Raw genomic sequence first — 23279 nt, 5'->3', positions numbered from 1 at the left:
CTTAAATATTTCTGAAACTAGTATGATTGGTGCATACGTAGGAAATTGTGCTTCGTTGCTGAGAGTTTTAGATGAAATGAGCAGAAGCGGTTCTCCAGATGCCCGGGGAAGGTGTTTCCCTTTGTCGTCACCAGTTACGTGTAAAGACTTATTGAGCATAAGTGGTATGCGTGCTTCTCATTCCTTTACTCTTGACTTCCTTTGCTTGAAAGAAATATTTCAGTTTCACAAAAATAGCTTTTTTTCCTAAACAGGTGCAAACAATTCCCCTTCCCAAACCCCTGTTTGTGGAATTCTCGTGGATTTTGCAACAGCCTCACACCGTCAGAAGAGCCGGACTCAGGCACTTAAGCAAAAGTAGGTGGACTGGGAAATTTGCAGAAGGTGTGATTAGTTTTAAAATGCTTCTCTTCAACGTACCTTTGAAAGTTAGCTGATGGGCAGGCAGGGTCTTTAATTTGTGCTGCGTCTCCCTGTGCCCAGTGTGGTGTTATTGCTGTGGGTGTGCAGTGTTGCACAAAGACATGTGGCCCTAACGTTGTATCAGTTTCAGGGGCCCTGGGAGCCCCACCTGTCACGGCTGCAGCAGAGTTGCAGTCAGGTGGTCACAGGGCTGGCGGCCAGGCCTGACCCCCTGCAGGTGCCACTGCCTCTCGAGGCATGGTTGGCATTGCTCAGGGTTTGAACAGCCCTGTGAGCCCTGCTGCTTCTCGGACATGCAGCTGGAGAATTCTCAGGCGAAGAGTCCCAGGTGGGCCATGCGGCCCAAGTGCCCCGGACACCATGCCCGTATTGATGTCCTTAGGTCCTTGTGTAGACGACCACAGGCTCGAGTCAGCCTCTGGGGTTGAGGGAGCTGAGTGTGAACCACGAGAGCTGTTCCTCCACGTGTCAGAGTCCAAGCTTGCCTTACTGTGAACTCAGAAATTTGTAGCATTCATAGATTCGTGGAAGTGAAGTTCTCAGTCGGTGATCTAGGACTGAGTGTTGGGTCTAGTGCAGATTCGATGGAGGAGTGGAGCTGTAGGTTCACAGAGGCCAAAGCAAAACCAGAGCATGACTGCTGGGGAGAAGGCGTCCACACTGACTGGAACTTGGGGGTTTCTCCTCGCCATGCCCCCCAGGTCTCCTGCCCACTAACCATCTGCAGCAGCAAAGCTCTCAGTGTTGGTATCAAGTGAAGACAGGTTGGGTGACAGGGAGCGCATGTGTCTTGGGTGCACTCCTGTGAGCAGGACAGAGTTCAGTCCTGTGGAGGGATGGGCGGGCCTAGGGCTCTGAGACAGAGCCGACAAAATGCCGTCAGCGTGGTCCAGCCACATGGCATCACCCGTCCATTTGCGGTGTCTTATCTTTAATGACCATTAATATCTGACTCACACCAAACGTCAGTTAGGTCCTCAGCAAGAGCTACCATCTCACCACGAGGCCTGTTCCCCCTTCTGCACGTTGTCCGTTTGACATTGTTTTGTTTCCAACTGTTTTGAGGATGCGCAGCACAAAGCTGCTCCGGCTCATCGACCTGGACTTCTCATTCACCTTCTCCCTCCTGGATCTGCCACCGGTGAACGAGTATGACATGTACATCAGGAGCTTTGGGAAGAAGAACACCAAGCAGGTGGGTGCAAGTGTGCTGACAGGTGAGCAGGTGGTGCAGGTGTGCTGGCAGGTGAGCAGGTGGTGCAGGTGTGCTATCAGGTGAGCAGGTGGTCCAGGTGTGCTGGCAGGTGAGCAGGTGGCGCAAGTGTGCTATCAGGTGAGCAGGTGGGTGCAGGTGTGCTGACAGGTGAGCAGGTGGTGCAGGTGTGCTGACGTGAGCAGGTGGTCCAGGTGTGCTGACAGGTGAGCAGGTGGTGCAGGTGTGCTATCAGGTGAGCAGGTGGTGCAGGTGTGCTGGCAGGTGAGCAGGTGGTGCAGGTGTACTGACGTGAGCAGGTGGTCCAGGTGTGCTGACAGGTGAGCAGGTGGAGGTGTGCTGACAGGTGAGCAGGTGGTGCAGGTGTGCTGACAGGTGAGCAGGTGGTGCAGGTGTGTTATCAGGTGAGCAGGTGGGTGCAGGTGTGCTGACGTGAGCAGGTGGTTCAGGTGTGCTGACAGGTGAGCAGGTGGTGCAGGTGTGCTGACAGGTGAACAGGTGGTGCAGGTGTGCTGGCAGGTGAGCAGGTGGTGCAGGTGTGCTATCAGGTGAGCAGGTGGTCCAGGTGTGCTGGCAGGTGAGCAGGTGGTGCAGGTGTGCTGACAGGTGACAGTGCAGGTACAATGTAGGGAGGGGATTGAGCCTGGCTCTGTCCTGCCATGATGTTAGAACCTGGGATGGTGTGAAGGACACAGACTTGAGGGAAGAGGGGCTCCTCCGTCACGGGCTCTTCCCTGGAGAGATTGTGCAACGTCCTCCATGTCCAGAGCCTTCCAGCACAAACGTGGTCACACAGGAGGACTGGGCAGGCTCCTGGCTCAGAGGACAGCTCGACCAAGGGAGGGTTTATGGGAAGTCACGGGATGTCACCTCTGGTCACTGTCCAGGTTCCTGTGGGGTGGAGCAGTCCTGCACGTCCTCCCTGTCCCGCAGGTATGACCACTCAGGTTCTTCCCGAGCTCCCAAGATGCCGGGCTCACCTTAGATTCCCTCCCCTGTTCCCATCCACCTGCCTCTTCTCCCAGGTCTTTCTATGCCAGGTCCCCATCACTGCCTGTGTCCCCCTTGCCTCACTAAGTGTCTCCCTTACCTCACCAGGTCCCTCGTCACCTGTGTGTGTCCTCCTTGCCAGGCCCATTTGTCGTCTCCCTGTTGTTCTCCATCATGTGCTCCTGCTGTCCCTGCCTCTCCTCTTGGCGACCTGTCTGTCCCTCCGTGTCCACGGCCTGTTCTCGGGGCTCCTTCCTGGTGACTCCTGCTGAATTGCCCCTGGCCCAGCGCTGCTCCCCCGTCCCCCAGCTCTGTCCCCCATCCTGCTTTCTATTGTTAATTATGTTTCAGTCTAGTTCCCAACAGTTGGCGGCGTTTTAAAGTCAGGGACACCCTCTGATGCTTCTCTTGCATCCCAATGGTGCCGCGGATCAGCATGCTCCTGGGTGAATTCCGTCAGGAACCTCTCAATGGAGGATCACAGGATGAAATTTAAGAAGCCGCCAGATTAATCCTGGCTTTGCAGCTGGACTCACTCTGACCCTGAGCAGATACTCTGACTTCTCTGCTTGTTTTCCTCATTCAAAGCTCTTAGTATCTTACTGTCTTCCCTGAAGCATGTACCTTTTTCCGCTTGTTTCTTCTGATTTTTATTTACTTATTTTAATTAATTAATCAATTAATTTATTGAGGTGTAGATGATGGACAGTATTACATGTTTCAGGTACACAACAAAGTGACTCACACTTTTTAAGTGTTTTATGCTCCATTTACAGTTAGCATAAAACACTGGCTCTGCTCCCTGTGCTGTGCAGTGTGTCCTTGTGTCTTACTCATTTGATACGTAGTAGTTTGTACCTCTTAATCCCCTACTCCTAAAGCATGTGCCTTTTTTAAATTAAAAAACTGGTTTTGCGAAGCCTCTGTGCTCTAAGACAGTAGGGTGCCGGTGGACTTGGTAACAGTGTTTTCAAACCAGAGTTGTCTTGTTTGATGTGACTTTCTGAAATCACTTCTGAGATTCAGGCCTGTGTGTATCGAATGTTTAAGACATGAGCAGCATTTGTGTGGCTTTATTTACGCTGTGGTACTTATTTTTCACAGAAGCAAGAAGACTGTCATTATTAACTTTAAACATTTTAATCGTTTTCTTTTCAGTTGTGAGAAATTGCTCTGAGGTCAAGACCCAGAGCTGACTCTGGCACACCTTGTTTTTAAGGCATACGTTCAGTGTAACGAAGACCATGTGGAGAGGGACGTGCAGACCGAAGAGGTGGAGACCCGGGAAGTGTGGACCCAGCACCCGGGAGAGAGTGCGGCTGTGTCTGGGGGTAAACAGCTCCTGGCCCTGGGGTGTGTTTGTTACCTTCTTGCCCTTTCTCTGTCCTGGGTGTGGTCACTGCTGTGCGGCTGTGGAAACACGTGCTCTTCCCAGCCGCCTCCTGGCTGTTCAGAACCCCTAGTGTCTGGGCCCCGATCCGGGCCCACACAAGGGAAGGAGCTCACCCTCAAACAGGCGCGTTGCAGACGGGCTCCCCCAACACTCCCTGCTCTTAATTTGGGCAGTCTGCGCTCCTCATTTGTTTGCGACAACTTTAAGGTTGTGACGTGTGCTGGTTTCACATGAGCTATTTTTCAGGGAGTGACAGGGGCAGCCCTGGTGGCGCTGCCGTGGTCCCGAAGGTCGACACGCCCCGGCTGTGCAGCTTCCTCCGGGCAGCCTGCCAGGTATGCCGGTCCTGGGGCTGCATCTTGCTAGTGCTGTCTGTGCTTCTGGATTGTATTCCTTAACGTTAATTGCTTGCATTGTAAAATCTAGACTGAAAAACAGGTATGTTAAGTTGGCAAGGGACACACATACCCAGGGTATTTGAAACTAGTAAACTTATGGCTTTAAAAACTGGTTCTAAGTACGTCCAAAGGCTGAGGGAGCGACGGGGATCCTGAGTGCCCGCTTATCTCATCTGAGCCCCAGCCCTGCCCCTCAGTTGGGTCAGAGCCGGTCACAGTCACCAGATCCTCCACGAAGGCTCAGTATGAGTCTCGGAGATTCTTCCCCCAGCGCATTACAGAGTCTGGTTTCATGTGACTTTAAACTTACTCAGCTTCTCTTAGAGTTGACGTGGAGTGAGGATGGGCGGGGGGAAGGTGGTGCAGGACGACTTGGGGACAGGCCCGGCGGCTTCATGTCACCGTGGTCCCTCATCTTCTCCCTGGGCCTCGCTCCGGGCCAGCTGCCTTCCTGAGTCCACTGCGTCTCCCGCCTCCTTGCCATCGTCCCAAGCTGGACCCCTGACTCCTGAGGGCAGAGACGCTGATCTGCTGTACACTGGGTCTCAGCGCAGCCCGGCGAGTGGGACGTGGGCTGTGCTGAGTTTCCTCTAGGAACGCTGGAGGGTCTACCTCTCCCCCTCCTGTTACCTTTAGCCCATGTTTTCTGTGACAAGCGATGCCTGTGTTGGACCATGGCTCCCCTGTGGAGTTTACGTTTTTGGAATTTTCCCTGCAGTCTCTGCTGTTGTGTGGGAGGAACACTCTAGTTTCCTTGTGTCAGTTGTCGTGATGTCTTGGACTTGGGCAGTTAGGTTTTTGGAAATGGGTAACTGCCCAGGTAGTGATTTGTGTGTGGTGTTTTTCCTGTAAAGCGAGCACGTTGGGAGTGCTCACCAAGGACTGCTCTCATGTCTTTGAAGGTGATTGCGGTTTTGCTGGAAGAGGACCGTGTGGCCGCGGAGCCGAGCTGGCCCCCCCGGGCACAGGACTGCACCCTGCCTCTCAGTGACGGCTCCGTCCCCTTCAACACCGGCCTGCTGTTCCTCCAGAGTAAGCACGGCCCTGCTCGGCGTCTGGGTCTAGCGGGAGACGTTCACGCCGGCACGGCCACCTTTACTGTGACACCTCTGTCCCCACAGTGGGCTTATCGAATGGAGATTCTGCGTCTGCAGACTGAAGTGTAAGGTCACGGTTTTGTGGGGCCCTCCTGAGGCGTGACTGGAGGAAGGACACGCGGTCATTTTCCCGTTTCCTTCGGCTGCTTTTGGTTTTTGGCGCAGAGGTGCAGCGGGAGCAGCGTGGGAGGGTTCAGGGTGGGAGTCGTGCAATGAACTTGGCTCAGCGTTTCCCATCGAGCTCCTGACTTCAGTTTAAGTAGGTTCCTGGGGACAGGGCACCTTGTGACGTCACACACGCAGTGAAACTGCACGTGATTGTGTGAGCCACACAGACTGCCTTCGCGTGACCAGGTGTGACTTCTTGAGCAAGTCGCCGCTGGGCTTTAAACAAAGTGGCTGGTAAGGGCGTGGGTGGCCAGGCTGGTCCGTGAGCGGAGGTGAGGCCCATGGGCCGTGTGCACCAGGCTCCGGTGCCGCCAGTTGGGGTGTTTTAGGTGTTTCCTGTGCTACCTGCTGTTTATACAGTTCAGATGCACTCACGTTCCTCCGCATTCAACATTAGCAAAGTTGGTGGTGTTAGTTTCTTAAAAACTCATATTGTTTGAGAGAGCTTTTGTTTTTAAAAGATAAGACTGATTCTCGAAAAATACTATTATTGCATCTGTAGCATCTGAAACGCGGACACGCAGGCTCCCACGTTCCTCTGCGTCCTGAGAAGCCGAGGAGGGACGGCGGCTTCACGGAGCTGGGGGCCTGGCTGAGCACGCACCAGGGCCCTTTGGGGAGGCTCGTGTGTCCTGTGGGACCTGCCCCTGTTCCATATGTGAACAGAGCGCAGGTTCTGGTGTGTTTTGCTTGGTAAAGTTGAGTTGTGAGGCACCAGGAGGAGACTGGGGTGACAGTGTCTGAGCCTGGGCCTGGGGCACGGGTCCTGGATCTGAGCTTGGAGGTAGGGACGAGGGCCCCCCCCCAACGCTATGGCCACCAGGAACCACGCAGTGCTGGCCGCCCACTTGCTCTTCTGTTGGTTCCACACGTTCAGGAGTGTCCAGTGTCCCAGGCCCAGGAGTCAGCAGTGGACACACAGACAGACAGACAGACATCACTGTGAGCTGACTGGATGGGGGAGTGGGCCACGACGGGAGGGCGAGGAGGTGTCACCACTGCTGGCGGACAAGGTGCTGATGGGCTGGCCGCGGGGCCTCCCCAGACCCCTCCGTGCCACCCAGTCTGTGGGAGCGGCGGGGGAGTGAGAGGGAGCGGGGCCACGTTGGCCAAGGGCACGGGTGGCCTCCGGTCGAGCTGTGGCCATCCGTTGACACCAGATCTAGGCGTGTGTGGCAGTGAAGGACCATGTTTGTCTCTTCGTTGAGCTGATGCATGTCTGAAAAGTGTTCACGTGACGTGGGTCCTGGCGGGTCACTAACCACAGGTGCGTTTTCTTGTCTCCTCCTCAGACCGAAGGGTGACCTGTGTGCATGCATCTCAGGCCCAGAGGCGGATAGTGGTGTCCGTCCACGGTCTGCCTGGCAAGGCCTCGGCGCCCCTGCTGGACAGCAGGCACCTGCTCTGCGTGTGGGACATCTGGCAGCCGTCAGGGCCTCAGAAGGTCCTGCTGTGCGAGTCGGAGGTACGGCTTGAGGAGTCGTCCGTGTAACTAGGGGGTGGGCCAGGGGTGCCAAGGAGGGGGCTTCCACGTGGCTTCCTCTGTCCCGGCCGCCGCCGCTGTGTGCAGGGGATGCGGCACAGTGCTCTCAGCTGGAAGGACGGCTCACCTCTCAGGCCCCTGGGGTCGGGTGGCAGCACGACTGCAGGATGAGGAAGACCTGGGCCCGGCGCCCTGGGGTCCCAGCAGCGGTGCCTGGCCTCTCGCTGCTGGGGACATATGTTGCTGGGGTTCTAAACAAGCTTGAGCCTTTCCGGGCCAGCTGGTGGGGCTGTGGTGTGCTGACCGTGCAGGTCCAATGGGAGAGCTGTGCTTTCAGACTGGGAGGATACACACGTGTTTCCAAGTCGTGATCTCCATGACCTCAGAATCTTCCATCTCCACACAGGCTGTGGAGAAGTGTAACTTCTGTGGGCGTCAGTCTTGGGGCTTGGGAATCACAGAGTGCTGCCGCGTGGGAGGCAGATGACATACCAGCGGTGGCCTGGCCACTCTGGGCGGCGGCTGGGCGGAACGGAGATGCCTGGGGCTCACCCGCGACTGCCTCTCTTATCCCTGAGGCCGCGGACACTCAGACACGCCCCCCCCCGCGCTGTGTCCCCAGCTTCTACGGGAGGGTCCACGGGAGCTCTCAGTGTCTGGCTTTTGTCGTGGCGGGGGGTCTTTCCAGGTCACGTGCTGCTGCTTCAGCCCCTGTAAAGCCTTTTTGCTGTTTGCTGGAACCGCGCATGGCTCGGTGCTGGTGTGGGACCTGAGAGAGGACGCCCGGATCCATTGCTCCCTGAAGCTGAGTGGGTGCTCCTGGACGTTCAGGACCTCAACGTTTTCCACTGGTCAGTGATGCCTGCCTGCCAGCCCGGACTTCCAGAGGGGCCCTGAAATCTCTCTGTTTTGTCACTGCAAGTTGCCCCAGAACGGTCTGGCCTACGAGCAAAAGGGTCCTTTGACGAGCAGGAAAAGTGGACCCCTTCCAGGGGATGCTCAGCCAGCGGCCGCGACAGTGGGGTGTCCTTTCTTGTTGAGCCTGGGGTTGCAGGTCCTCAGTGAGGTGACTTTCAGCTTTAAATCCATCGGGGGCATATCAGAGCCTGCGCTCCCATGGCTGAGACAACCCACAGAGGGCTGGAGGAGGAGGAGTGGTTGCCTCTTGCGTCAAAGGGAACTGGAAGCACTCGAGCTGCCAGGACCTCTAGTTAGACTCGCGTGACTGCTGCGTGTTGAGCAGCTGTGGCCACAACCACAGCCACAAACGACCACAACCACATTTACAACCACAACCGTTATTAGAACCACAGACAACCACGATTACAGCCACAACAACAAGCCACAGCCACGACTACAGCCACAGCTAACCACGATTAAAGTCACAACCGCAGCCAACAACAACCAACCACCTGTAACTGCAACCACAGCCATAATTATAACCAGAGTCCACCACAGCCACAACCACACAAGCACGACCCCCAGTGGGGAGGCACTCGTGTCCTGGGGTTTTCTCTGTGCTTTGTGGACTGGCTTGCTCAGTGCCCGTACCGGCCCACCTGCCAGTGCTGGGGGCTGGGGAGCTCGTGCACGGTGCACTGACCCCACGCTGACCGTGGAGGGGCTGCCCTTGGCCCGACTGCATTCAGCCCATGCTCCCTCTGCTCCGGCCCAGGAACCCCGGGTTTCTCCAGACAGCGAGTAAGGGGCCCTGTGAGCCCGGCCTCCTTCCCTGGCCTGAGGCCCTGGGGTTCCTGCACCGGGCGTTTCCGAGCTCCCTCCCCTCTGTTGGCGGAACCTCTGGCGCACCTGCTTGGTCTTTCCACCCAGCAGTCCAGGGGTTTCCAGGTAGTCCTGTGGTTGGCAGGCAGGACCAGGGCCTGTGGCACAGGCAGGCTGCGTCCTCACCGGCTGAGCTGTGGGGCGTCTCGCGGTTCTGCTGTGGTTTCCTCGAGGACGCGGGTGAGCGTCCTCCCTCGCCCTCTGTCTGGGCGGGTGTCTGCCAGCTCTTCCCCGGGGTGTAAGTTGAGTCGTTGCTGCTTACTGCTGCATGTGAGGGGTCTTTGTACGTTCTGGGTGCAGTCCCGTGTCAGATGCGTCTGGGCCGGCCTCTCTCCCAGCCGAGTAGCCTTCCAGCTCCCCCTCCTGTTCTGTGATACTGCCACGCATGTGGATGTCTTGCATCTGTTTGCACCGCGAGTGTGTCTGTGCTTCCCACGTGAAGACGCAGGTTTTCGTCTCCCAACAACCCATTTTTGCCCTTCTGGAGGCGACCTTGCCGCTGTTGGGAGGTGTGAGTTTATGGGTACGTGAGGGCTTGGTGCGCTAGAGGACGTCTTTTGAGGACGTTCATTTTCTGACTTCTGCTGATGGTGCTGGCCAACCTCTGACTCACCTCCGTGTTCAAAACACTGCAAGTCTTAAGCTTTTAACCTCACTTGAAGTCTTAATCCAGGAGGGCACTTCCTTGTGCTCTGCTGCCGTCTGAACTTTGTCACTAGAACCTCCAGTTCCCGTGGCCTCCCCTCCAGAGGGACACCGGCTCACCACGCCTCCTCCACTTCAGGGCACTGAGCCTGGAACCCTGTCCGTCCGCATTCATTCCTCAGACTGCTTTGCCTTTTCCCTCGGCTTTTCCTGAGTTCAGCTCCAACTCTCATTTTCTTTCTCCTCGTTTTCTACCCATTTTTGTTCTGGGTTTCTGATTTGTTTCCTTGCTTTAAACACATTTGCAAGTGCTTTTCAAAGAGACGTGATGTAGCTTGGAGTGTTGCGTTCTGGTCTGTTTTGTGCTTGTTTTGGGGGAGAATGTGCAGGGGCTGAAACACTGTGATTTGCATTTTCTGCCTTGTTCCTTCGGAGTCTGCGTGAGCTTGTCTGGTTTCTTCTGCTCCTGACATCGTGCAGGTGGATGTTTGTGGTCAGAGGAGCTGTGTTGTGTTAGGGTGTCGAGGGTCACTTCTTGAATGGGGGCGGGGGTCTGCAGCTCTGAGTCCCCCTCGGCCTGTGCCCCATGCTGCTCTGTCTGAGCCTCCTCTTCCTCCAGAAGCCGTGCTGCCCTGCGCACCTTCCAGCCCCGTCGTCCCCGCAGGTGGAGGGTGGCCCCAGGGTCCCGGCCAGGGGTCTGAACCTCGCCCTCCACACCCGCAGCCCTGCGTGCAAAGCTCACCCCTCTTCTCACTGGCGCAGTGAACTCTGGTCTCTGCTTCACGGTGATGCTGATAGCAGTGGCACGTGGACGTTTGTGTGTGGTCCACGTGGTCTCTCGTTGAGGAGATGCACCTGTGCCCGTCCCCGCACAACTCAGTGCTAACTGTGCTCCCTGACTTACCCTTCCATCCCCAGACGGCGTCCTGACGTCGGTGAACCACCGCAGTCCCCTCCGAGCGATAGAACCGGTCTCGGCGTCTGTCTGCAAAAGACAGAGCTGCGTGCTCTCACCTTTCTCTGCTCCGGAAGGTACGCCCTTCGCCTCATGAGCTCTGTAGCTCAGGTCGTGAGGAGTGGTCCCCTGGTCTCGAGCCTCCCTCCCCACTTCTGTCTTCATAGAGACGTCGGGTCTGTCGTTCCACATCGCGTCCTTGGACGAGAGCGGGGTTCTCAACGTGTGGGTGAGGAGGCCGCACGCCCGGGCCTGGTCTGTGCTGAGGTTGGTTGGGTGTGGGGGGCTCCATTCGGCTCGGGGACACAAGGACCAGACGGGCCATCGGGAATTCCTGCGGGAATGAGCGATGCCAGTGCAAGCGGTGGGGACAGTCGGGGCCACAGGACGAGGGTGGGAGACTCACTGCAGAGGACGTGCTGGACGTCGGCCCCTCATGGAGCGTGGAGAAACGGGTTGAAAGAAGGCGGTTTACAGCATGCAAGTATTAGTTCGGAAGTTATGACCCATCTCTCTTCTGGAGCAGTGATCCTTTTAGTGGCCAATGGAGCATGCTGTCCTCGTCAGAGCTCTGCGCTGCTGAAGTGTTCCGTGAGTGTAAAGTGTTTCCATCTTCCCATCTGTTTCAGGTGGTGGTTGAATTACCAAGGGCAGATCTCGCTGGTTCAATAAGTGACTTGGGTAATTATTAAATAAAAACACTAATTTTATTCAGTGTTTGCTAAAATGAATAAAACGAATAAAAAGATTCCAATACCTGCTTTGAAAAAAAAAGTAATTAGCTACCTGGAAAGTAAAGATGAAAGTTGTATGCTTCATGCCCTGTTGACCCTTGAACAGGCCCCGAGACCAGCTCGCGTGCTGCTCTTGTTACAGGAAGGGCTGCGTGTCCTGTCTGTGCTGCGGGGCCCTCTGTGTCCTGGGTCACCAGTTGGTGTGCGAGTCCCAGGTCCACCCCTCAGGGTGACTCCCACAGTCTTTGAGGCTGGGGCAGTGGAGGCAGGGGCCGAGGCCCGAGGTCAGCGGTTCCTGACGCCCCGTGGCCAGTCTGCCGTGTCAGGCAGGGCCCGGGCGTCCGTCCCACAGCCCCTCACCTGGTTTGAGCTGGGGGTGCCCCGGCAGACCCAGGCAATGGGTGTAACGAGAGTGACCCCAGCTTTGCCCCGATGCTCGAAATCAGACAGGGGCGCCCCCTGTCTGTGGAGCAGCTGCCGGGCTTCATGTGGGCCGCGGCGGCCTGGCTGAGAGGTGGACTCGCTCCCAGAAGCCAGGCTGGATGGAGGCCTGTCTGAGGCGAGGCCCCGCCTTTCTCGGCATTTTCTCCACCCAGCATCTGCTCATCTGCTTGGGGCAGTGTTCACTGTGTCTGTCGGGAATGTTGGGCGGGAGGGCCCAGGCGCCTCCTGGACGTGGGCTGGTGGGGCCCGACGCTGCCCTCGCCGGCTTACACCCTGGCCCCGAGACCCCAGCCCCAGCCTCAGAGACCTCAGAGGTCACGTACCCGAGGCCTCTGTGCGGTGACCAAGGCACTTGAGGGAATTTTAGGCGGTGTTGGGAGGTCAGTTCATAGTCTGCCTGTGGAGACAAAATTACTTTGCGTGAAAGTACTTTGTGATATAAATGAGAGAGTCTGACAAAGGGCGGTATCAGGCAGTGTGTATTTTATCAAAAGTTGCTGTAAGAAGACTCCTTTATCTGTAGAACCACTTGTGTAAATTCCAGCCATGATCTAGCTCTGCTTTTAGGAAAAGAGGGGGTGACATTCACACCAAGAAAGCTCTGGGCGTTACATGCCTGCGGGAGAGGCTGGGGTGGTTCCGAGCCCTGTCGTGTGCATATCAGGTTAGTGGCCTCTTGGAGAGCTCAGGTCACGCTTAGAACCAGTCCTTCATTCACGGATTCTCTGAACAAGCTGGGTCCTGGCTGCGGTGCCAGGGGAATGGGGTGAGGGTCGACAGCGCTGCCTGGGGAGTGGTTTCCTGGGGAGACTGGCCGTCGTGATGTCACTGCTGGAGCAGGGCTGAGGGCCCAGATCGGGGAAGACTTCCCAGGGAGGAAGGTTTGAGCCAAGACTCTCAGCCCCAGAGTCGGTCCGGGGAGCAGGTGCTGGGAAAGTGGGATCTGCAGTCGGTGACGTTGCACGCCCTGAAATCAGAGTTATAACTGTGACAGGTGGCAAGTCTATAAACACAGTCCCATGCCTTATAATTACAGCCACCCTTTCTCACTGCAGGTTGAGTTTTTTGTGTACTTTTAGTTCATCCACTGCCAAGGTTCTCGGCTGTGCCTTGCTAGGACGTGGGCCTCCATATAAGTAAGTCTCTAGTTCCCCCTCTGCAGTAATTACAGAAGAGGAGGACGAAGCTGGAAATGGACAAAGGAGGGAGAGCCAGTGGGGCCGTGAGCCCGTGGGGAGTGCAGGGAGGGGTCGCGGAGCGGAGCCAGGCAGCCTCTGAGGAGCGAGACCACCAGAGCGTGAGGACGTTTGCGGAAGAGGGTTTCTGTGGGAACCGGAGGTTCCAGTTATGTATTGATTTTTTTTTTGCTTAGTGTACTCCCTTTGTTTTATTTTATCAAATCTAAAACTAGGAAGGCTTTTTGATCTTGATCCCACCAGCCATTTTCCCGTGAAGCCTTGAACTGCAGACTCTCGATTCTTCCCCCGAGGGAACTGCAGGACCCACCCCCGCTCTAGGGAGGGAGCGCTCTTTACCCACCTGTGTTTTTATGTTACTGCCGGACACAGGTATTGAAGCAGTGGAAAGTGATTCCAGGCACGTGTGATTGGATTTTGGCTTAACTCATGTTAGAGGCACACTTATTTCTGGTTTCTCCATTTTCAGGGCTGATACCTGGAGGGAGGATCAAACTGCTGCACAGCACCGCCGTTCACCTGGGCGGCAGGTAGGTTTCCCACAGAAGGAGCTCACGCTCGTTCGTGAGCAAGCCAGGCGTGCGTCGAGGAAACCGGCTTCACACGCCGTGTGTTTGCTGGTTTATTATTAACGACTCAGAGTAATAGGTAAAAGTACCAGGTCTAGAGCTAACATTTTTTTCTTTGATTTAAATATTTTCTATCTTATAAATTGGTGCTATTTCACTATTTTTCATCCAGTTTTAATACAACCCTGAAGCTAAATAGACAAGTTTGAGAATTCAGAAACAGTGATATGAAAGTTTTATTCAGAAATTAGATTTATTTTTACTCAGATAACTTGATATGACATAAAATCTTAAGTGTACAAGTAGTATTTGCGGTATTTATATATCATGTTAACTGATTTCCCAGAGATGCCCTTTGTTGTCGGTAACCGCAGTCGGGCTCTCAGCCTACGACTCACCCTGAGAAGTTTTCATATTAGCCCGAGTCCTCTCTTCAGACAACCTCCTCTGGGCTGTCAGTGATCGGACACGTGCCGAGGCTGGTTTCAGTGTAACTGTGGCAGGAGTCAGTTATGTTTAAAGCTCACCGGCTACACGGCAGACCCCAGCACAGGTGGCCCAGGCCCTTTTCTGACTTCTGCCAAACCAATCTCATCTCATCTCGGTTCTGGCCTTTATGCATGTGGTACCTTGTGTTACATGTACCCTTCAACTATAGGCTTCTTCTGTGCTTAACTATACGCTCTTGAAAGGGAAGTGTCTCCTGTAGCCAATATTGGGTTTCCCCCCAAACACCGGGTGGTGCCTCCCCAGGTCTGTGCACAACCAGCACCATCCAAACTTGTGTGGCCCCTTCGCTCAGGCCCTCAAGTGCAGACGGTGACCAGTGGTCGCTGCAGCCCTCGGAGAGGGCGTCTGATGAGGCGTAGGCAGTGGACATGGCAGCTCGGGGGCTGAGCTAGGCCTGACACCCCCCTCAGCTGCAGACCATGGGCGTCCCTGGAGGTGTATGACCTTGGGTGATGCACCCCAGGCCCCTGGGGCAGCAAGCCCTCCCCCGAGGGGCTCGGTGGCAGTGTCCTCGTCCCTGTGGTTGGCTCTGGGGGAGGCATGCAGAGCTTGGGAGCTCAGGGAGGGCTGTGGTGACTTTTCAGAGAGATGACGGCTGAGATGGGGCCCAGCAGACCCCGATGCATCAGCAGCCTGCAGCAGATCTGCTTTGAGAAATGGGGATGAGTCGGGGCCAGGCCCAAAGAGTGTGCTGTGCTGAGGGCTGAGACTAGCCTCAGGGGGCAGGGACGAGACGGGCTCCACGGGGACTCCTATGGGTTCTCAGCAGTTTAGGGGGATCAGCTTGGCAACAGTGTGAGGCGGGAATGGAGGACGGCACATGGGGCTCTGGGCAGCCTTAAGGGGCTGACGCAGGGTCAGTCGACATCAGAGACGAAGCTGGAGCTGGAGCCGCGGCGGCAGGCACTCAAGGGTGGGCTCCCTTGGTGGTGGAGGCGAGGAAACCTGGAGCCGGCGGTTCCAGGGACAGAGGACCGAAATCTGGAGGGAGGAGGTGACAGGTCCAGAGCAGATTGTGGCTGGAGTCCGGGATGTGGGTGTGAGCAGAGGGTGGGCGGAGATGGGGGCAGACCCCCGCCGTGTGCCTGGGGTGGCCTCGCAGAAGGAGCAGCCCTGGGCCTTGCCTGTTACAGATAGGTACGCAGCATGAGGTGAAAAACCAACAACAGACCGAATATCGTCTTTCAGAAAAGAGAGAGGAAGACGCCAGAGCACGGTGGAACTTTGAGTTGGCCTGCAGTCTTCCATGCTGGGGTGCGGCCGCGCTGGCACCTCCTCCCGGAGCTGGGGCCCGCGGATGGGGAGCGGTGGGCTTGCTGGGCCGTGCGCTAGAGCTGACCCCACAGACTCCAGGACGCGCCGCCCCTGCAGCGGGAGAAGCCCAGAAACCAAGTTTCGGGTGGCCTGGGGTCCGCGCAGTGGCACAGGGGCTGCTGCCTGCGGGCGGCCCCGCACGGGGAGGCCACAGACACTCAGGCGCCAGGACAGCGCCGGTCATGGGGTCTGAAGGCGTTCCTAGGTGGAACCGTTGTCTCTGAGGTTTGAAAGTTGGAGCGAGAATGCAGACAGACACTAGAAGAAAGGACTGGTGACCCGCGGAGAGCACAGGAGCGAAGAGCAAGGGGGCTGGAGATGCTGGTCGGGGGTGGGCGCCCCGTGTGGCACAGGTGCCACCTCCGCCCTGCGGCTTCCAGGCTACCTGACACTGTTTGTCCTTCTCTTTTTCCAGCCTTTTCCATAAAGGCGATGAATTCTGGGTGTCCACACAAACACTGAACGTTAAATTTCTGCCTTCAGACCCTGATCGCTTTGTCGTGGGCACGGACATGGTGAGTGGTGCTCGGACTTCGCTCTGTGACTAGAGCTGCTCGGTGACCGTCTCCCTGCAGATGAGCTTCCGCTCGCCCTTGTGGTGCCGCTGTTTACACTGTCTCAAGAATGGCGGTTTTGTCCAGCCCGGGCCAGACCCCTCCTTCCTCACCGGGGCCTCTTCTCACCGCCAGGGCCTCGTCTGCCACGGCACCAGACAGGAGCGGAGGGTGTTTCCCAGGCTGTTCAGACCCCAGCAACAGGGCGTGAGACCCGTAAGGGTGAACGTGGTTGACTTTTCACCTTTCGGGGAACCAGTTTTCCTGGTAAGAGTGTCGGTTTGTTTTTTTTTTAAACATTTTTTATTGATTTATAATCATTTTACAATGTTGTGTCAAATTCCAGTGTTCAGCACAATTTTTCAGTCATTCATGGACATATACACACTCATTGTCACTTTTTTTCTCTGTGATTTATCATAACATTTTGTGTATATTTCCCTGTGCTATACAGTGTAATCTTGTTTGAGTGTCGGTTTTTAAAGCACCAGTTCTGCTGCGTCTACAGTGTCGGCACACGTCTGCTCTGATGTCCTGACGCCCCGTCTGTGGTCAGGGCAGCTCACTCCACGGGGCCGTCGCTTGTGACATAATTTCAGGCTTAGAGAGCAGTTTCAAGACCAGCACGAGGATTCCCGCCCCTGCCAGGCATGGGGGAACATCCCTGACCTGTGGCCAGGGTGTCCATCCCTGAGGAGCTGAGCTGGCCCTCCTCTAGCCTCCGTCCTGTTGGCTGTGGGGCGGAGCAAAACATCCTGTCAGTCAGCGCCCATGATGAGCGAGATCATGCCCCTCCCGAGTCCTGCTCAGTCACCGTGTCCCCTCTGCTTGAGACGGCCTTGGGCCCTCACCAAGGGCGTAGATGCCCTCCATCCAGTCTGCTGGCATCTCCTTGTCTGCAGACACCAGTCTCCCCCGTGGGCCCCAACTTCCACGTCTCACCCCTGGGCTCTGGTGGGGGACGCGGGGACACCACTGGAGCTCCTGGCACCCTGCTGTGAATTCTGTTGCAGGTTGGAGGACTTCCTTTCCTCCTCGGAGCACATTTACTATGTCTGCACGGACACGTGGCTCCCCACTCTCCCCATGGGTCACAATTGACTGCTAGTCCTTACTCTGCTGTGCAGGCTGTCCCCAGCGGTGGGTCTGCGTCCTGTGCATGGTTCTGTTCGCTCTTCCCACAGTGACATTCACTCCCAGCCCCAATCCGTGCTGACCCTGGGCCCGCCTCCCCAACAGCCCCGTTGTCCACGATGTGCTTAGTTACTTGGTCCTGGAACAGACAGACCGCCCGACATTGCTCACTCAGGCTTCTGGTTTTTTTGAAAGATTAAGAATGTGAAGGATGAAATATATTGAGTAAAATGGAATGAAGTTTCTCTTTTTAAGCTAAAAACTTCGTCTTTTACTAAACCAGCTAAGTTTTTTTAATGCAAATTTCACTCCAAAAGGAATGTACAGTCCTATTATTGGTGCAAATGTACGTAACTTTTAAAAAGTGGCACAGTGATTTCCACTTTAGTGTCAGTCTTCCCAGTCTCAGCGTCCTAGCTTGAATCGGCGACAGCCCATTTATTAAAAAAGCGCCCGTTTACCTGGTCACTGAGCTCACTGATCTCAGCCATCCTGGGCTGGAGGGCGTTCACAGTGAGTCAGTCTCCAAGGAGAAAGCTCAAGTTGGTAATTTGTGAGGACAACATTTACTGTTATAATTTTATGTTTGGAAACAAAAATTCAACCAGCTCTTTCTGCTGCACAAACAAAAGAAAGCTAATGCTCTGAAATTTTTCCTGGCTGTGAGATTGAGTGACGCCAGTCTGCCCTCCCCAGGCCGGCTGCTCTGACGGGAGCCTCAGGCTGCACCAGCTGACGGCCGAGCTCCCACGCCTGCAGTGGGACCACAGCACGGGCGGCCGCGCCATAAACGGCCTGCACTGGTCCTTGACGAGACCTGCCATGTTTCTGGTCTGGGACGACGCGTCCTGCATTTACGTCTGGGACCTCCTGGAGAGCGACCTGGGTCCCGTGGCCAAACAGTCCGTCTCCCCAGACAGGTAAGGCTCGAGCCCTCACGGGTGATTTCCTGCAGAAGCGTCACTGATGGTCTTCCTTGAGTTACATATAAGGCTACTACACTTTAAAGTGCGGTTATTTGTATTTAAATCTATATATTATCTTTATATACTTAAGCACTGTGTTAAAAATCACTTTAAAGTGTGTCTGTTTGATATTTAGCCTAAAAGAGTGTATGGTTAGAGAATTCACTCTGTAAATACAAGGAGCTTTTTTCTTCTTAGCACTTTATTTATTTACTAGTTTATTTACTAGTTTTATAAATTCACGCACGTTTGAGCGGTAGACAGAGCGTTCCTTCTGGGTTCTGACAAGGATGCTCCGTGGAAGTCAGGAGTCAGGGACTTCCACAGAGTCACAGTCCCCCTGCCCCAGGCGACTGGGGGCCGACTGCCCTGGGGCCCGTCCCACACACGCGACAGCTGGGTTGTCACCCGTGTGCTCTAATAATTTCTCATCTTTGTTGTTTTATGAGCATCAGGAAGAGTCCTCCTTGAGACCACTTTTTCCATTCACCTGTCTTTTTTTCTTAGCTTTTATGTCTCTTGTCAGTAGATCCTCCTTCTGTGAAGGCTTGTTATAACCTGGAGGATGGGGACCACATCCCTTTTGTGAAAGAAAGAAGATAAAAAGTGATCAAAACCAGAAGATCGTTTGACAGAATGTTAGGGGCATACTGATAAGATATGAAAAAAATTAAGAATTGCGTTTATTTAGTTCAAGTAGTAGGCATACTTACATTATTCTAATTATTAAAAAATTACATCATTAAAATCCAAACTGTGATTTGCTGATAAACACATAATGCTCATGCAGTTTGTTCCAAAACGTGTCTCGTTTATTTAATAAAACGTGTTTGTCTGTTCATTTATTTATTTGTATTGAGGTGTAACTGACATAAAGCATGCTGGTTTTAGGTGTGCAACGTCGTGATTCGGTGTTTGTGCAGGTTGTGGAATGATCGCCACGGAAGTCTATCGCCTCACATGGTTTCAGGACTTTTCTTTCTGTGATGAGAACTTGTAGTGTTTAGTTTCTTGGCAACTTTTCAAACACGCGGTTCAGTGATACTTAGCTACAGCTGTCGCAGTGAACGTCCCGCCCTTTGGTGGTTCCTTTACCACTGGAAATTTGTGCCTTCCGACCCCTTCACCCCCTCGGCCCACCCCCGCCCCTCCCTCTGGCCACCACCCGTCTGGTGTCTGTATCTGTGAGCTTGGCTGGGTTTTCTTGTTTGTTTCGTATATAAGCGGGATCATACAGTGTTTGTCCTTCTCTGTCCAGCTTATCTCGCTTAGCTTACTGTCCTCAAGGTCCTTCGATGTTGTTGCAAATGGATTTCCTTCTTTTTATGGCTGAATAATATTCCACATGTAATATGTGTACATAACGTATTCTTTATCCCTTCAACCACTGATGGACACCTGGGCTGTTCCCATGTCTTGACTATTGTGAACAGTGTTGCTGTGAACGTGGGGGCACAGATACCTCTTTAAGGTCCTGTTCTCGTTTCCTTTGAATACCTACCCAGGAGTGGAGCTGCTGGGTCGTATGGTAACCATTTTCAATTCTTGAGGAACCTCCAGACTGTTTCCCGCAGTGGCTGCACCAACTTGCATTCCCACCAGCGGTGCACGAGGGCCCCCTTCTCTCCACACCCTCGCCGACATGTGCTGTTGTCTGCTTGATGGTGGCGTCCTGACACGGGTGAGGTGACGTCTGTGTGGTCTGGGTCTGCATCTCCTTGATGACCAGTGGTGCTGAGCGCCTTTTCATGTGGCCGTTGGCCTCTGTGTGTCTTCCCTGGAGAAATGTCTCTTTAGATCTTCTTCCCGCTTTTGAATTGGGTTGCTTGTGCTTTTGCTCTTGAGGGGTGTGAGTTCCTCACGTGTTTAGGGTGCTGGCCCCTCAGCAGGGGTGTGGCTGCCGGACGTGCTCTCCCGTCCGCCGGTCTGTGTCCACTTTGCTGCTCGTTCTCCTGATCTGCAGTTTTTCAGCTTGATGTCACCCCATCTGGTTGTTCCTGTGGCCTTTGCTCCTGGAGTCAGATCCAGAAAGGCCATCGCCCGGACACTGTTGCGGAGATTGCTGCCTGTGTTTTCCTGGGACTTTATGGTTTCAGGTCCTACATTCAAGTCTTTAATCCGTTCTGAGTTGATTTCTGTGTGTGGTGTGATATGATGGTCTGTCCAGTTGTCCCAATCACCACTTATTGGAGACCGTCCTTCCCCCACTGTGTATTCTTGGCTCCTGTGCCGTAGGTGAATTGACTACATACGAAAACAAGTATTTATTGGGTCCTTCTTGTGCACCCCTATGGCTGTAGGCACCAGGGCTGTGACAGTGAACTGGTCAGGGGGCTGCAGTCCCCATGGGCTGACGGGTGACAAAATGAAATAATGTGATGGGCTCACGTCCTGGGGCCTGGGGGGAGGGCTGGGGGGTATTTGGGTTGTGGGCCCCGACGGGGGCTCCCTGCCACTGAGACCCCCGCTGCCCCTCGAGGGGCTGCCTGCTCCTGTAGTCTACTGGCGTGGCCCTCAGGTCTGGCTCCAGTCATGGTGGAGAAGACGGGAGGGCACATTGCAGCGGGCGTGGTTTAATCTCGGTGATTAAAGCTGTGACTACATGATGGGTGTTCCTAGGATACCAGGGCCCAACTGAACTTGGAAGTCAGGGATGGGGAGGCCTCAGGGAGACGGCACTGAACCACAGGAGGACGGTGGTGAGGCTGCAGAGGGTGCTGTGTGGGGACGGGGGTATGGGGTGGCCATGGAGGGGACATGGCGGGGAAACGGGCCTGCTCGGAGAAACGGGGTCGGCGAAGGTGCCCATGGTACAGCTGCCCCACGTGCGGTTCCTTGGCTGGACGGCGGATCTGGAGCTCAGAGTGAGGTCTGGGTGAGGGGTGCAGGTCTGTGGGCTCCCCATCTCAAGGCCACACGTCCCTGGTGCTTAGCAGTGACCATCACAGACGTCAGTCCCACAGTCTCTGGCTGCAGAGACACGTTTCAGTGTGGTTTCTGTAGATTGAGTCCGTCTGCCTCGGGTCTGATTTCCATTCTGATGATGACAGACGCTGCAGCCTTCCTCTTCCTTCCCTGGGACGCGGGTGATAGGGTGAGTCAGGGTCACACGTGTGCTTCTTGGTTCCAGGCTGGTGGCCATGACTGTCGTGGGGGAAGCCGAGAAGACCCGTGGCAGCTTCCTGGCCCTGGTGCTGGCCAGAGCCTCTGGCAGCGTGGACGTCCAGTACCTGAGGAGGGAGTGGGCCACCCCGGCGGGGGACGAGCGCAGGAGGCTGCGTCTGCTCCTGCAGGAGGCCCCGTAGGAGCCGGGAAACCACCAACTGCGGGCGCAGCCCTGGCCGCAGCCGGGAGGGCACCCTCGTGTAGACGGACGGCGTGTGTTCCGCACGTGGTTCGTTCCACAGGAATGCTACTTCAGTGCACCAGGAAGTAAATCACTGTCTTCGAGTGGAAGCAGCGAGCACTTTAGTGAGAGAGCCGCGCCCGGCTGCTCTTTTCTGAGGACATTTCCACCTGTTTTCAGAGCAGCTTTAAAATACTGTCACGTTTGTTAAGAGATTTTTAAACAATCCAAATGAAAATGTATTTTTAATTCTTTTCTTAGTCAAGCATAAAATGACAGTCACAGGTTTAAATTAAAGGAGTGACTCCACTAAAATGACCTCCCGCCTGTGTTTTCTTAACGCTTTCCTGGGCTCGTCCTGCTGGAAACGTCGGGCTGTCCGGTCAGACCAACGTGCTTTGGTGTTAAAGCATTTGCAGCTTTATGTAAAGATGATACTGATAAATACGTCCTCTTAATTCTAGCTGTCACAGGGATTCAAGGGCAGGAGGACCCTGGGTGGTGGCCTTGGCAGAGATGCAGTGTTGCCAACAATAGTCTTTGAAGGCACGTGTGGAGATGAGAAGGGTCCTGCTGGGCGTCTGCGCTGGAGAAGCTGTGGGTGTGCTCTAGTCCAAGAGACGTTGCTGGCGATGGCCTGCAGGCTGACCACACTGCTTGTGCAGAACGTTACCCTCTCTGAATAACGGCACTTCCCTGGGCGGGGAGGGAGGTCACCCCAGGTCTTCCTGCTCTTCCAGCGCCTGCTGCCCTTCGCCGGATGTCTTCCCTTTGTACGCAGCCGACACGCAGCTCGTGCTGTGTTGCTTTAGATGGTTCTTTCAAGCATTAGAAGGAGGAGAGGGGAGTTGGGTGGGCCACACCTACTGTGCTGCTGGCTGCCTCCTGTCCCCTCGGCCCGGGGGGCTGCCTTCGATGCTTCTCGGAGGCGAGGAGCGCTGGCAGGCAGCTCCCACTGTTTCTGTCACAAAAGCCTTTCTCCGTAGGTTTTGAAACACGTTTTTACCGGGTGTGGAGGTCTGGGTTGAGAGTTCTCCCTTCAGCATTTTAATGCAAGAATAGGGCTCTGCCCGGGAGTCTTGGAGCCAGAAGGCAGCCAAGCTGAGGAGGACCCCGGGGCAGCCTTGTTGTTGGGAGCAGGACGCCTGCTGTAGGACGGTGGGGGCTCAGGTGAGGAGGTTTGGAGGAGGGCCTTGAGCCAGTCTAGTCAGGGCTTGGATAGGGTCTGGGATCTGCTGTGACTTCAGAAATCTCTCTTGGCACCTGAGACGGCGCAGGCTGAAACCACAGGAGAGCACCTCGGAGGGTGAGGGCCGGCTCCTGGAGGCCATCCAAGACCTGTGCGTGGAGGACGCTGGATAGGTCTTCTGAAGGAAGACTCTCCATCCCCCGCTCCCCCAGCCCCTGGCAACCGCTGAAGCGCATTCTCTGCTTCTGAGCTTGACTGTGTGGGGCGTCTCGTGCACGTGCACAGTGTTTGTGCTGGGACTGGCTTCACGCAGCCTCGTGTCCTCCGGTTCATCGTGCTCTTACCAATGGCAGGATTTCTTTCTTTTTTGATGACTAATAACCTGTTGTCTGCATACACAACATTGCCTTTATCCATTCATCTGCTGATGGACACTTGGATTGTTTGTGTATCTTGACTACTCTGAATAATTCTGCAGTGAACGTGGGGGTAGAGGTAGCTTTCTGTGATTCTGGTCTCAGTTCTGATGAGTATATTCCCAGGACTGGATCATACTCAGACGTGGGACTGCTGGGTCACGTGGCAGTTCCACTGTTAATTTATTCAAGAGCCTGCAGACTGTTTTCCACAGCAGCTGCTCCATTTTGTATTCCCACCAACAATGTACAAGGATTCCGATTTCTCCACATCCTTGCCAACACTTGCTGTTTTTTTGTTTTTTGATAATAGTCATCCTGACAGGTGTGAGGTGGTGTCTCATGGCAGTTCTGATTTGCA

The 23279-nt window shown here is 55.0% G+C and overlaps 1 protein-coding gene across 5 annotated transcripts in view; it reads left to right on the top strand.

The window, feature by feature from the left end:
* The window catches only part of DYNC2I1 (dynein 2 intermediate chain 1), a 42681-nt gene extending 21119 nt beyond the window's left edge, over positions 1 to 21562 (top strand). For 2 of the 5 annotated variants that reach the window (XM_072964040.1, XM_072964036.1), the window contains 15 exons: positions 255 to 357; positions 1489 to 1618; positions 3846 to 3957; positions 4266 to 4354; positions 5320 to 5449; positions 6975 to 7147; positions 7854 to 8016; positions 10511 to 10624; positions 10715 to 10814; positions 11074 to 11138; positions 13391 to 13451; positions 15730 to 15829; positions 16004 to 16135; positions 17699 to 17922; positions 21098 to 21562. In XM_072964040.1, coding sequence (XP_072820141.1) covers positions 255 to 357; positions 1489 to 1618; positions 3846 to 3957; positions 4266 to 4354; positions 5320 to 5449; positions 6975 to 7147; positions 7854 to 8016; positions 10511 to 10624; positions 10715 to 10814; positions 11074 to 11138; positions 13391 to 13451; positions 15730 to 15829; positions 16004 to 16135; positions 17699 to 17922; positions 21098 to 21272 — 1871 coding nt within the window. In that variant the 3' untranslated portion in view covers positions 21273 to 21562. Of the gene's footprint in view, positions 1 to 254; positions 358 to 1488; positions 1619 to 3845; positions 3958 to 4265; positions 4355 to 5319; positions 5450 to 6974; positions 7148 to 7853; positions 8017 to 10510; positions 10625 to 10714; positions 10815 to 11073; positions 11139 to 11176; positions 11229 to 13390; positions 13452 to 15729; positions 15830 to 16003; positions 16136 to 17698; positions 17923 to 18474; positions 18813 to 20586; positions 20652 to 21097 lie in introns of those variants that run through there. The other 3 variants (XM_072964037.1, XM_072964039.1, XM_072964038.1) reach the window with 3 other exon arrangements.
* The last annotated feature ends 1717 nt before the right edge of the window (positions 21563 to 23279 follow it).

Source organism: Vicugna pacos, chromosome 7 (assembly GCF_048564905.1).
Source record: "Vicugna pacos chromosome 7, VicPac4, whole genome shotgun sequence".
In the NCBI taxonomy this organism is placed as follows: domain Eukaryota; kingdom Metazoa; phylum Chordata; class Mammalia; order Artiodactyla; family Camelidae; genus Vicugna; species Vicugna pacos.
The sequence above is the reverse complement of the archived record's forward strand: the minus strand, read 5'-3'. Positions and strand labels throughout refer to the sequence as shown.